This window comes from Pseudophryne corroboree, chromosome 2 (assembly GCF_028390025.1).
Source record: "Pseudophryne corroboree isolate aPseCor3 chromosome 2, aPseCor3.hap2, whole genome shotgun sequence".
Classification (NCBI taxonomy): domain Eukaryota; kingdom Metazoa; phylum Chordata; class Amphibia; order Anura; family Myobatrachidae; genus Pseudophryne; species Pseudophryne corroboree.
The window spans coordinates 346,046,118-346,059,821 of NC_086445.1; the positions used below are offsets into that span (position 1 = coordinate 346,046,118).

Sequence of the window (13,704 nt, forward strand, 5' to 3'; positions counted from 1 at the left end):
CGGTCTGTCGGACCTCGTGTCTACAGCGACAGCTGGAAAGTCCACTTTCTTGCCTCAGGTTTCCTCAGAGCCTAAGAAAGCACCGTATTATCAAATGCAGTCCTTTCGTTCCCAAAAAGGCAAGAGGGTCAGGGATGCATCCTTTCTTGCCAGAAGCAGGGGTAGAGGTAAGAAGCTGCACCATGCAGCCAGTTCCCAGGAACAAAAGTCCTCCCCTGCTTCCACTGAGTCCACCGCATGACGTTGGAGCTCCACAGGCGGAGCCAGGTGCGGTGGGGGCGCGTCTCCGAAACTTCAGCAGCCAGTGGGTTCGCTCACAGGTGGATCTCTGGGCTATACAAATTGTATCTCAGGGATACAAGCTGGAATTCGAAGCGACTCCCCCACGCCGTTACCTCAAATCAACCTTGCCAGCTTCCCCCATGGAAAGGGAGGTAGTGCTGGCGGCAATTCACAAGCTGTACCTCCAGCAAGTGATTGTCAGGGTCCCCCTCCTTCAACAGGGAAGGGGTTACTATTCCACAATGTTTGTGGTACCGAAACCGGACGGTTCGGTGAGACCCATTCTGAATTTAAAGTCCTTGAACACTTATATAAAGAAATTCAAGTTCAAAATGGAATCGCTCAGAGCGGTTATTGCAAGCCTGGAAGAGGGGGATTTTATGGTGTCGCTGGACATCAAAGATGCTTACTTGCATGTCCCCATTTACCCACCTCACCAGGAGTACCTCAGATTTGTGGTACAGCACTGTCATTACCAGTTCCAGACGTTGCCGTTTGGCCTATCCACGGCACCGAGAAGATTTACCAAGGTAATGGCCGAAATGATGATACTCCTTCGGCAGAAGGGAGTTATAATTATCCCGTACTTGGATGATCTCCTCATAAAGGCGAGGTCCAGGGAGCAGTTGTTGATCAGCGTAGCACTCTCTCAGGAAGTGTTGCAACAGCACGGCTGGATTCTAAATGTTCCAAAGTCGCAGCTGGTTCCTACGACGCGTCTGCTTTTCCTGGGCATGATTCTGGACACAGAACAGAAGAAGGCCCAGGAATTAGCATCTCTGGTCAGGGACCTCCTGAAACCAAAACAGGTATCGGTGCATCACTGCACGCGAGTCCTGGGAAAGATGGTGGCTTCATACGAAGCCATTCCCTTCGGCAGGTTCCATGCGAGGATCTTTCAGTGGGATCTGTTGGACAAGTGGTCCGGATCGCATCTTCAGATGCATCGGCTGATCACCCTGTCCCCAAGGGCCAGGGTGTCTCTTCTGTGGTGGCTGCAGAGTGCTCACCTTCCGAGGGCCGCAGGTTCGGCATACAGGACTGGGTCCTGGTGACCACGGATGCAAGCCTCCGAGGATGGGGGGCAGTCACTCAGGGAAGAAACTTCCAAGGGATGTGGTCAAGTCTGGAGACTTCTCTACACATAAATATACTGGAATTAAGGGCCATTTGCAACGCCCTGAGTCAAGCAGAGCCCCTGCTTTGAAACCGGCCAGTGCTGATCCAGTCAGACAACATCACGGCGGTCGCCCATGTAAACTGCCAGGGCGGCACAAGCAGCAGGATGGCAATGGCGGAAGCCACAAAGATTCTTCGATGGGCGGAGAATCACGTGCAAGCACTGTCAGCAGTGTTCATTCCGGGAGTGGACAACTGGGAAGCAGACTTCCTCAGCAGACACGACCTCCACCCGGGAGAGTGGGGACTTCATCAAGAAGTCTTCCAACTGATTGCAAACCGATGGGAACTGCCACAGGTGGACATGATGGCGTCCCGCCTTAACAAAAAGCTAAAAAGATATTGCGCCAGGTCAGGGGACCCTCAGGCGATAGCTGTGGACGCCCTAGTGAAACCGTGGGTGTACCAGTCGGTATATGTGTTTCCTCCTCTTCCTCTCATACTAAAAGTACTGAGAATAGTAAGAAAGAGAGGAATAAGAACAATACTCATTGTTCCGGACTTGCCAAGAAGGACTTGGTACCCGGAACTGCAAGAAATGCGCACAGAGGACCCATGGCCTCTGCCTCTCAGACAAGACCTGCTGCAACAAGGGCCCTGTCTGTTCCAAGACTTAGCGCGGCTGCGTTTGACGGCATGGCGGTTGAACGCCAGATCCTAGCGGAAAAAGGCATTCCGGATGAAGTTATTCCTACGCTGATAAAGGCTAGGAAAGACGTGACAGCAAAGCATTATCACCGTATATGGCAAAAATATGTTGCTTGGTGTGAGGCCAGGAAGGCCCCTACAGAGGAATTCCAACTGGGTCGTTTCCTGCACTTCCTACAGTCAGGGGTGACTATGGGCCTAAAATTGGGGTCCATAAAGGTCCAGATTTCGGCCCTATCCGTTTTCTTTCAAAAAGAACTGGCTTCACTGCCTGAGGTTCAGACATTTGTTAAGGGAGTGCTGCATATTCAGCCCCCTTCAGTGGCACCTTGGGATCTTAACGTGGTGTTGAGTTTCCTGAAATCTCACTGGTTTGAGCCACTTAAGACCATGGAGCTAAAGTATCTCACGTGGAAAGTGGTCATGCTGTTGGCCTTAGCATCGGCTAGGCGTGTGTCGGAATTGGCGGCTTTGTCATGTAAAAGCCCATATCTGATCTTCCATATGGGCAGGGCAGAATTGGGGACTCGTCCCCAATTTCTCCCAAAGGTGGTGTCCTCGTTTCATTTGAACCAACCTATTGTGGTGCCTGCGGCTACTCGGGACTTGGAGGACTCCCAAGTTGCTGGACGTAGTCAGGGCTTTGAAAATGTTTCCAGAACGTCTGGAGTCAGGAAGACTGACTCGCTGTTTATCCTGCATGCACCCAACAAGCTGGGTGCTCCTGCTTCAAAGCAAACTATTGCTCGCTGGATCTGTAGCACGATTCAGCAGGCTCATTCTGCGGCTGGATTGCCGCATCCAAAATCGGTAAAAGCCCATTCCACAAGGAAGGTGGGCTCTACTTGGGAGGCTGCCCGAGGGGTCTCTGCTTTACAGCTTTGCCGAGCGGCTACTTGGTCGGGTTCAAACACATTTGCAAAGTTCTACAAGTTTGATACCCTGGCTGAGGAGGACCTTGTGTTTGCTCATTCGGTGCTGCAGAGTCATCCGCACTCTCCCGCCCGTTTGGGAGCTTTGGCATAATCCCCATGGTCCTTACGGAGTTCCCAGCATCCACTAGGACGTCAGAGAAAATAAGAATTTACTCACCGGTAATTCTATTTCTCGTAGTCCGTAGTGGATGCTGGGCGCCCGTCCCAAGTGCGGACTTTCTGCAATACGTGTATATAGTTATTGCTTAACTAAGGGTTATTGTTATGAGCCATCCGTTGAGTGAGGCTCAGTTGTTGTTCATACTGTTAACTGGGTAAAGGTATCACAAGTTGTACGGTGTGATTGGTGTGGCTGGTATGAGTATTACCCTGGATTCCAAATTTCCTTTCCTTGTAATGTCAGCTCTTCCGGGCACAGTTTCCCTAACTGAGGTCTGGAGGAGGGGCATAGAGGGAGGAGCCAGTGCACACCAGATAGTACCTAATCTTTTCTTTAGAGTGCCCAGTCTCCTGCGGAGCCCGTCTATTCCCCATGGTCCTTACGGAGTTCCCAGCATCCACTACGGACTACGAGAAATAGAATTACCGGTGAGTAAATTCTTATTTTTTCACTCCCTGGTAAATTAATGGGTCTAATTGAATTTCCCATGTGGGTGAAGCAATTAAGGGATGAGGGTATTGATAAACATTGTACACCAAATCAAGAATGACTTTTGTTTCATTTTTATATATAGTTTCTGGTAACCTATGAGGTGGGTGGAGTATAAGCTTATAACGCTATGGTTGAAGTCTTGCGGAATTGTGGCAGTAATTACAAGGATTCTTTTTCTGCTTTCAGTTCATGCAAGATGCATCGGATGTGATGCAGCTTCTGCTAAAGACTCAGACAGACTTCAGTGAATTGGAAGACGATGATCCTCAGGTGTGTGAGAAATAATGCTGCTCTCATTTTCACAATATGCTGATTGTATTCTATAATTTATTAGACCTGCACATATAAGGAATTAACTTACCTTTTAGTATATTAATTCATAGCTTGCATTCCTCACTAAACATATACACTAGTTGTCATAGATGTTACAGTGCACATGCACAAAATATTAGGAAATATCATTCTGGTCAGGGATGACATACATACTGATTCAAATTTGCCTCAGTGTCTGCATTTTTCTCTTCCACCTTCTAAATGTCATGTTTTGCACTGCATTTCAGTGAAATAAAAATCTATAGGGTCACCTAATTGTATACATTGCTTTCCCCAAGATTTCATACATGATTTCCGCTTGGGCACGTATGTGCAAGATCCTTGGGAAAGAGTTTCAGCAATACCTCCCTGTGGTCATGGGTCCTCTCATGAAAACTGCATCCATTAAACCAGAGGTGGCTCTACTCGACAGTGAGTATTGTTTTTTCCTAGTTTTCTTTATATGACCTTACACAGAATTGAAAGTATAGAGAAGTTATATTAGCATGTCTGTTGTTTATGTACTATTGTTTCTCTGACGTCCTAGTGGATGCTGGGACTCCGTCAGGACCATGGGGAATAGCGGCTCCGCAGGAGACAGGGCACAAAATTTAAAAGTTTGACCACTAGGTGGTGTGTACTGGCTCCTCCCCCTATGACCCTCCTCCAAGCCTCAGTTAGGTTTTTGTGCCCGTCCGAGCAGGGTGCAATCTAGGTGGCTCTCCTAAAGAGCTGCTTAGAAAAAGTTGCATACAGAACTGGGTCCTAGTGACCACGGATGCCAGCCTGAGAGGCTGGGGAGCGGTCACACAGGGAAGAAACTTCCAGGGCGTGTGGTCAAGCCTGGAGACGTCTCTTTCCATAAATATACTGGAGCTAAGAGCAATCTACAATGCTCTAAGCCTGGCAAAACCTCTGCTTCAGGGTCAGCCGGTGTTGATTCAGTCGGACAACATCACGGCAGTCGCCCACGTAAACAGACAGGGCGGCACAAGAAGCAGGAGGGCAATGGCAGAAGCTGCAAGGATTCTCCGCCGGGCAGAAAATCATGTGTTAGCACTGTCAGCTGTGTTCATCCCGGGAGTGGACAACTGGGAAGCAGACTTCCTCAGCAGACACGATCTGCACCCGGGAGAGTGGGGACTTCATCCAGAAGTCTTCCACATGATTGTGGTCCATTGGGAAAGACCAATGGTGGACATGATGGCGTCCCTAGATGTTGAGGATAAGTGAGCTCATTTTGGTGAGTGCCGAAGTTTCTATATTTTTGAGTAGGTGGCCATGGGCTACATGCACCCCACCCTATTAGTGGCGAGTGCGGACACTGCACCCCACTTCTGGGGTGGCGAGTGCTGTGGTTTTCTATTTGTTTGTATATATATATATATGTGTGTGTGTGTGTGTATGTATATATATATATGTATATATATATATATATATATGTATATATATATATATATGTATATGTATATATATATATATATATGTATATATATATATATATATATATATATATGTATGTGTATATATATATATGTATGTGTATATATATATTCAAAGTTAAAAATTGATATTATCAAAGACTATAATTTACCTGTATTTCTCTGACGTCCTAAGTGGATGCTGGGGACTCCGTCAGGACCATGGGGATTAGCGGCTCCGCAGGAGACAGGGCACAAAACTAAAGCTTTAGGATCAGGTGGTGTGTACTGGCTCCTCCCCCTATGACCCTCCTCCAAGCCTCAGTTAGGTTTTTGTGCCCGTCTGAGCAGGGTGCAATCTAGGTGGCTCTCTTAAGGAGCTGCTTAGAAAAAGTTTTTAGGTTTCTTATTTTCAGTGAGTCCTGCTGGCAACAGGCTCACTGCATCGAGGGACTTAGGGGAGAGAAGTTCAACTCACCTGCGTGCAGGATGGATTGGCTTCTTAGGCTACTGGACACCATTAGCTCCAGAGGGAGTCGGAACACAGGTCTCACCCTGGGGTTCGTCCCGGAGCCGCGCCGCCGACCCCCCTTGCAGATGCTGAAGATTGAAGGTCCAGAAACCGGCGGCAGAAGGCTTTTCAGTCTTCATGAAGGTAGCGCACAGCACTGCAGCTGTGCGCCATTGTTGTCACACACTTCACACCAACGGTCACGGAGGGTGCAGGGCGTTGCTGGGGGCGCCCTGGGCAGCAATGTATAATACCTTATTCTGGCTAAAAATACATCACATATAGCCCCTGGAGGCTATATGGATGTATTTAACCCCTGCCAGGTCTCAGAAAAACGGGAGAAGAAGCCCACCGAAAAGGGGGCGGGGCCTATTCTCCTCAGCACACAGCGCCATTTTCCCTCACAGAAAGGCTGGTGGGAAGGCTCCCAGGCTCTCCCCTGCACTGCACTACAGAAACAGGGTTAAAACAGAGAGGGGGGGCACTTATTTGGCGATATGTATATATATATTAAAATGCTATAAGGGAAAAACACTTATATAAAGGTTGTCCCTGTATAATATGGCGTTTTTGGTGTGTGCTGGCAAACTCTCCCTCTTTCTCCCCAAAGGGCTAGTGGGGTCCTGTCCTCTATCAGAGCATTCCCTGTGTGTGTGCTGTGTGTCGGTACTTGTGTGTCGACATGTATGAGGACGATGTTAGTGAGGAGGCGGAGCAATTGCCGGTAATGGTGATGTCACTCTCTAGGGAGTCGACACCGGAATGGATGGCTTATTTAAGGAATTACGTGATAATGTCAACACGCTGCAAGGTCGGTTGACGACATGAGACGGCCGGCAAACCAATTAGTACCTGTCCAGGCGTCTAAAACACCGTCAGGGGCGTTAAAACGTCCTTTTACCTCAGTCGGTCGACACAGACACGGACACTGACTCCAGTGTCGACGGTGAAGAAACAAACGTATTTTCCTTTAGGGCCACACGTTACTTGTTAAGGGCAATGAAGGAGATGTTACATATTTCTGATACTACAAGTACCACAAAAAAGGGTATTATGTGGAGTGTGAAAAAACTACATGTGGTTTTTCCTGAATCAGATAAATTAAATGAAGTGTGTGATGATGCGTGGGTTTCCCCCGACAGAAAATTATTGGCGGTATACCTTTTCCCGCCAGAAGTTATGGCGCGTTGGGAAACACCTTAGGGTGGATAAGGCGCTCACACGCTTATAAAAACAAGTGGCGTTACCGTCTCCAGATACGGACGCCCTCAAGGAGCCAACTGATAGGAGGTTGGAAAATATCCTAAAAAGTATATACACACATACTGGTGTTATACTGCGACCAGCGATCGCCTCAGCCTGGATGGGCAGCGCTGGGGTGGCTTGGTCGGATTCCCTGACTGGAAATATTGATACCCTTGACAGGGACAGTATTTTATTGACTATAGAGCATTTGAAAGATGCATTTCTATATATGCGAAACTCTGGCATCAAGAGTAAGTGCGATGTCCATATCTGCCAGACGATGTTTCTGGACACGACAGTGGTCAGGTGATGCAGATTCCAAACGGCACATGGAAGTATTGCCGTATAAAGGGGAGGAGTTATTTGGGGTCGGTCCATCGGACCTGGTGGCCACGGCAACAGCTAGAAAATCCACCTTTTTTACCCCAAGTCACATCTCAGCAGAAAAAGACATAGTCTTTTCAGCCTCAGTCCTTTCGTCCCCATAATATCTGCTCAGGGATAGAGGTAAGGGAAGAAGACTGCAGCAGGCAGCCCATTCCCAGGAACAGAAGCCTTCCACCGCTTCTGCCAAGTCCTCAGCATGACGCTGGGGCCGTACAAACCGGTGCGGTGGGGGGTCGTCTCAAGAGTTTCAGCACGCAGTGGGCTCACTCGCAAGTGGACCCCTGGATCCTACAAGTAGTATCCCAGGGGTACAGATTGGAAATTCGAGACGTCTCCCCCTCGCAGGTTCCTGAAGTTTGCTTTACCAACGTCTACCTCCGACAGGGAGGCAGTATTGGAAACAATTCACAAGCTGTATTCCCAGCAGGTGATAATCAAAGTACCCCTCCTACAACAAGTAAAGGGGTATTATTCCACACTATATTGTGGTACTGAAGCCAGACGGCTCGGTGAGACCTATTCTAAATGGAGTCACTCAGAGCAGTGATAGCGAACCAGGAAGAAGGGGACTATATGGTGTCCCTGGACATCAAGGATGCTTACCTCCATGTCCAAATTTGCCCTTCTCACAAAGGGTACCTCAGGTTCGTGGTACAAAACTGTCACTATCGGTTTCAGACGCTGCCGTTTGGATTGTCCACGGCACCCCGGGTCTTTACCAAGGTAATGGCCGAAATGATGATTCTTCTTCAAAGAAAAGGCGTCTTAATTATCCCTTACTTGGACGATCTCCTGATAAGGGCAAGGTCCAGAGAACAGTTGGAGGTCGGAGTAGCACTATCTCAAGTAGTTCTACGACAGCACGGGTGGATTCTAAATATTCCAAAATCGCAGCTGTCTCCGATGACACGTCTGCTGTCCCTAGGGATGATTCTGGACACAGTCCAGAAAAAGGTGTTTCTCCCGGAGGAGAAAGCCAGGGAGTTATCCGAGCTAGTCAGGAACCTCCAAAAACCAGGAAAAGTGTCAGTGCATCATTGCACAAGGGTCCTGGGAAAAATGGTGGCTTCTTACGAAGCGATTCCATTCGGCAGATTTCACGCAAGAACTTTTCAGTGGGATCTGCTGGACAAATGGTCCGGATCGCATCTTCAGATGCATCAGCGGATAACCCTGTCTCCAAGGACAAGGGTGTCTCTTCTGTGGTGGCTGCAGAGTGCTCATCTACTAAAGTGCCACAGTTATGCATTCAGGACTGGGTCCTGGTGACCACGGATTCCAGCTTGAAAGGCTGGGGAGCAGTCACACAGGGAAAAAATTTCCAGGGAGTGTGATCAAGTCTGGGGACTTCTCTCCGCATAAATATACTGGAGCTAAGAGCAATTTACAATGCTCTAAGCTTAGCAAGACCTCTGCTTCAAGGTCAGCCGGTATTGATCCAGTGGGACAACATCACGGCAGTCGCCCACGTAAACAGACAGGGCGGCACAAGAAGCAGGAGGACAATGGCAGAAACTGCAAGGATTCTTCGCTGGGCGGAAAATCATGTGGTAGCACTGTCAGCAGTTTTCATTCCGGGAGTGGACAACTGGGAAGCAGACTTCCTCAGCACAACCTCCACCCGGGAGAGTGGGGACTTCATCGAGAAGTTGTTTCCACATGATTGTGCACCGTTGGGAAAGACCAAAGGTGGACATGATGGCGTCCCGCCTGAACAAAAAACTGGACAGGTATTGCGCCAGGTCAAGAGACCCTCAGGAAATAGCTGTGGACGTTCTGGTAACACCATGGGTGTACCAGTCGGTGTATGTGTTCCCTCCTCTGCTTCTCATACCAAAGGTACTGAGAATTATAAGACTTAGAGGAGTAAGAACTATACTCGTGGCTCCGGATGGGCCAAGAAGGACTTGGTACCCGGAACTTCATGAGATGCTCACAGAGGACTCAGGGCCTCTGCCGATAAGAAGGGACTTGCTTCAGCAAGTACCATGTCTGTTCCAAGACTTACCGCGGGTGCGTTTGACGGCATGGCGGTTGAACGCCGGATCCTAAGGAGAAAAAAAAAAGGCATTCCGGAAGATGTCATTCCTACCCTGGTCAAAGCCAGGAAGGAGGTGACCGCACAACATTATCACCACATGTGGCGAAAATATGTTGCGTGGTGTGAGGCCAGGAAGGCCCCACGAAGAAATTTCAACTCGGTCGATTCCTGCATTTCCTGCAAACAGGAGTGTCTATGGGCCTCAAATTGGGGTCCATTAAGGTTCAAATTTCGGCCCTGTCGATTTTCTTCCAGAAAGAATTGGCTTCAGTTCCTGAAGTCCAGAAATTTGACAAGGGAGTACTGCATATACAACCCCCTTTTGTGCCTCCAGTGGCACTGGGATCTCAACGTAGTCCTGGGATTCCTCAAATCACGTTGGTTTAAACCGCTCAAATCTGTGGATTTGAAATATCTCACATGGAAAGTGACCATGATGTTGGCCCTGGCCTCGGCCAGGCGAGTGTCAGAATTGGCGGCTTTGTCTCACAAAAGCCCATATCTGATTGTCCATTCGGACAGGGCAGAGCTGCGGACTCGTCCCCAGTTTCTCCCTAAGGTGGTGTCAGCGTTTCATCTGAACCAGCTTATTGTGGTACCTGCGGCTACTAGAGACTTGGAGGACTCCAAGTTGCTAGATGTTGTCAGGGCCCTGAAAATATAGATTTCCAGGACGGCTGGAGTCAGGAAAACTGACTTGCTGTTATCCTGTATGCACCCAAAAAACTGGGTGCTCTTGCTTCTAAGCAGACGATTGCTAGTTGAATGTGTAGTACAATTCAGCTTGCACATTCTGTGGCAGGACTGCCACAGCCAAAATATATAAATGCCCATTCCACAAGGAAGGTGGGCTCATCTTGGGCGACTGCCCGAGGGGTCTCGGCTTTACAACTTTGCCGAGCTGCTACTTGGTCAGGGGCACACCCTGGCTGAGGAGGACCTGGAGTTCTCTCACTCGGTGCTGCAGAGTCATCCGCACTCTCCCGCCCGTTTGGGAGCTTTGGTATAATCCCCATAGTCCTGACGGAGTCCCCAGCATCCACTTAGGACGTCAGAGAAAATAAGATTTTACTTACCGATAAATCTATTTCTCGTAGTCCGTAGTGGATGCTGGGCGCCCATCCCAAGTGCGGATTGTCTGCAATACTTGTACATAGTTATTGTTACAAAAAAATCTGGTTGTTATTGTTGTGAGCCGTCTGTTCAGAGGCTCCTACGTTTGTCATACTGTTAACTGGGTTTAGATCACAAGTTATACGGTGTGATTGGTGTGGCTGGTATGAGTCTTACCCGGGATTCAATATCCTTCCTTATTGTGTACGCTCGTCCGGGCACAGTATCCTAACTGAGGCTTGGAGGAGGGTCATAGGGGGAGGAGCCAGTACACACCACCTGATCCTAAAGCTTTAGTTTTGTGCCCTGTCTCCTGCGGAGCCGCTAATCCCCATGGTCCTGACGGAGTCCCCAGCATCCACTACGGACTACGAGAAATAGATTTATCGGTAAGTAAAATCTTATTTTTAAAAATATAGTCTATAGTTCTAGTCTGTAAGAGGGTGTAATAGAATTATGGGATAACTATCCCAAATAAAGGCAAAAAGTCTTCAGTGAAATATAATTGGTGGGAAATTACAGATTTTTAAATATTCTGGTATTTTTTATTTAATTTGGTGCAGCATGGGCAAAGAATGTAAGGGGTAAATTTACTAAAACTTCTAAAAATTAAGGTGATGTTGCCCTTGGCAGACAGATTCTGATTGGTTGCTATTTCTCTGTTGCATCCTAGAAAATGATAGACAATCAAACAGAATTTGGTTGCTATGGGCAACATCACCTCCATTTTCTCTTACGTCCTAGAGGATGCTGGGGTCCACATTAGTACCATGGGGTATAGACTGGTCCACCAGGTGCCATTGGCACTTTAAGAGTTTGAGTGTGGGCTGGCTCCTCCCTCTATGCCCCTCCTACCAGACTCAGTTTAGAAAATGTGCCCGGAGGAGCCGGTCACAACTAGTGGAGCTCCTAGAGCTTCTTTAGTTTTATTATTTTTCTAAGAGTTAGTATAGGCACAGGGAGGCTGCTGGCAACAGCCTCCCTGCTTCGTGGGACTTAGGGGGGGAGTAGTGTCCACCCTACGGGGTTAGAGCCACTATCTCCGCTGACGGGACACTGAGCTCCTGAGGGGGGTGATCGTTAGCCGCCCCAGGCGACCGCTCACTCCCGTAGCACTGCCGCCACCCCGTAACAGAGCCAGAAGATTCCGGTGGCGAGTGAGTCACCGGCCTCCCGTAGCAAGCGGGGAGCCGGTGTGAAGATGGCAGCAACAAGGTGGGAGCGCAGTATTAATTGCGCTCCGGAGGCTCAGCTGTACATAGTGCCAGCGCCGATACCCTACACTGGCACTAAGGCTGTCAGTGACCTCGGTAACACTGCCAGCACAATTCCTCAGGTCAGTATAAAGAAGTGGAGAGCATGAAGCAGCGCCATGTTCAGGGGGCGGAGCTTCTCAGAGCGGGACCCAGCAGCGTTCAGCTCCTTTTCCTGCCTGTAGATCCTATACAGAGACGCTGACAGGGAGAGCTGTCCCTCCAAGCAACTCCAGCTATCCTGTGCGGTACCAGGGGGTTGTAGAAGAGGGGGCTGTGTAAATACTGTGTAGTCTATTAAGGTACACAGTCAGTGCCAGGTAGTTGTATTAGATCTACCTTGGGAAGCGCTGTGTGTAGGTTGGCTCCAATCTCTGTGTTTCTCTGTGGCATTCTTGGTGGTAAACTGTATCTGACATTTCCCTGTGTGTGGTGTTGTCTCACATAGCCATGTCTAGGGACTGTGTGTCTTATGCTGCAGAGGACATTTCCTCTCAGGAGGAATCCATTCCATGTACACAGGAATGTAATGTCTTGTCTCAGATCCCTATTAATGAGCCTGAGTGGTTAACCTCTAGCTCATACGGAGACTGAAACTCTGGTTTTAAAGAAGTCTATGGCAGTTTGGTCAGGTTCTATTCCTATTCCTTCAAAACTCCCTAGCATATACCCATAGAAACGTGCACTTGCCCAGATTATGCAAGATGACACGGATACCGACTGACACGGCAGACTGTGATGGGGAGTTCTGAGGGGGGCAGCTTCCCTTGCAAAAGGGGTGCAGCTAATGATTGAGGCCATTATTACTGACACAACCACCTGAGCAGGTTTAGCAGGCTTACTTCAGACTTCCCTGCGTCTAAAGACTTAAACGCTTTATTTGAAAAATCCTGGGAAAACCCGGAGAAAATATTCCAGATTCCAAAAAGGGTTCTGGTTGCTTTTCCCTTCCCTGAGGAAGATAGAAAAAATTGGGAAAACCCACCCATAGTTGACGCATCTGTTTCCAGGCTGTCTCAAAAGGTGGTTTTACCTGTCCCTGGATCTACCGCGTTAAATGAACCAGCTGATCGTAAGATTGACATTACGCTCAAATCCATATACACTGCTTCAGGGGTGGCGCTTAGGCCTACTATTGCCTGCGCATGGATCTCTAAAGCTATAGTAAAGTGGTCAGGCACGTTACTAGAGGATTTGGATTCAATGGATAGAAGTGACATTTATTTTTACGTAACATACAGGATTCTGCGGGGTTCATGGTGGAATCCATGAAGGACCTGGGTACGCTGACTGCAAGGAGATCTTCCATGTCTGTCTCAGCTCGCAGGGGACTGGCTACACCAATGGTCTGCCGATGCGGTATCCAGGAGAAGTGTGGAGAACCTACCCTACACAGTCAGGCTCTATTTGGGGAAGCATTGGATGCGTGGATTTCCACGGCAACTGCGGGTAGGTTGACCTTTCTTCCCTCAGCTGCGCCTTCTACGAAGAAACCATTTTCTTCATCTGCATCGCAGTTCTTTCGGACTGCTAAGACAAAATAGTCCAATTCTCCTATCACCACCTTTAGAGGTGGTCGGGCAAAATCCAAAAACCTGCACCCGCAGGCTCCCAGGACCAGAAACCTGCTTCTGGTACCTCAAAATCCTCAGCATGACGGTGGACCACACAGCCTGGAGGACAGGCTGGTGGGGGCGAGACTCAAAAGTTTCAGCCACGTCTGGG

The 13,704-nt window shown here is 48.7% G+C and overlaps 1 protein-coding gene across 1 annotated transcript in view; it reads left to right on the forward strand.

Annotated features, from left to right (window-relative positions):
• The window catches only part of IPO5 (importin 5), a 187,478-nt gene that overhangs the window by 136,768 nt on the left and 37,006 nt on the right, over positions 1-13,704 (forward strand). The window contains exons 15-16 of the mRNA XM_063953056.1: positions 3,883-3,966; positions 4,308-4,440. Of these exons, the coding sequence (XP_063809126.1) occupies positions 3,883-3,966; positions 4,308-4,440 (217 nt within the window). The remainder of the gene's footprint in view (positions 1-3,882; positions 3,967-4,307; positions 4,441-13,704) is intronic.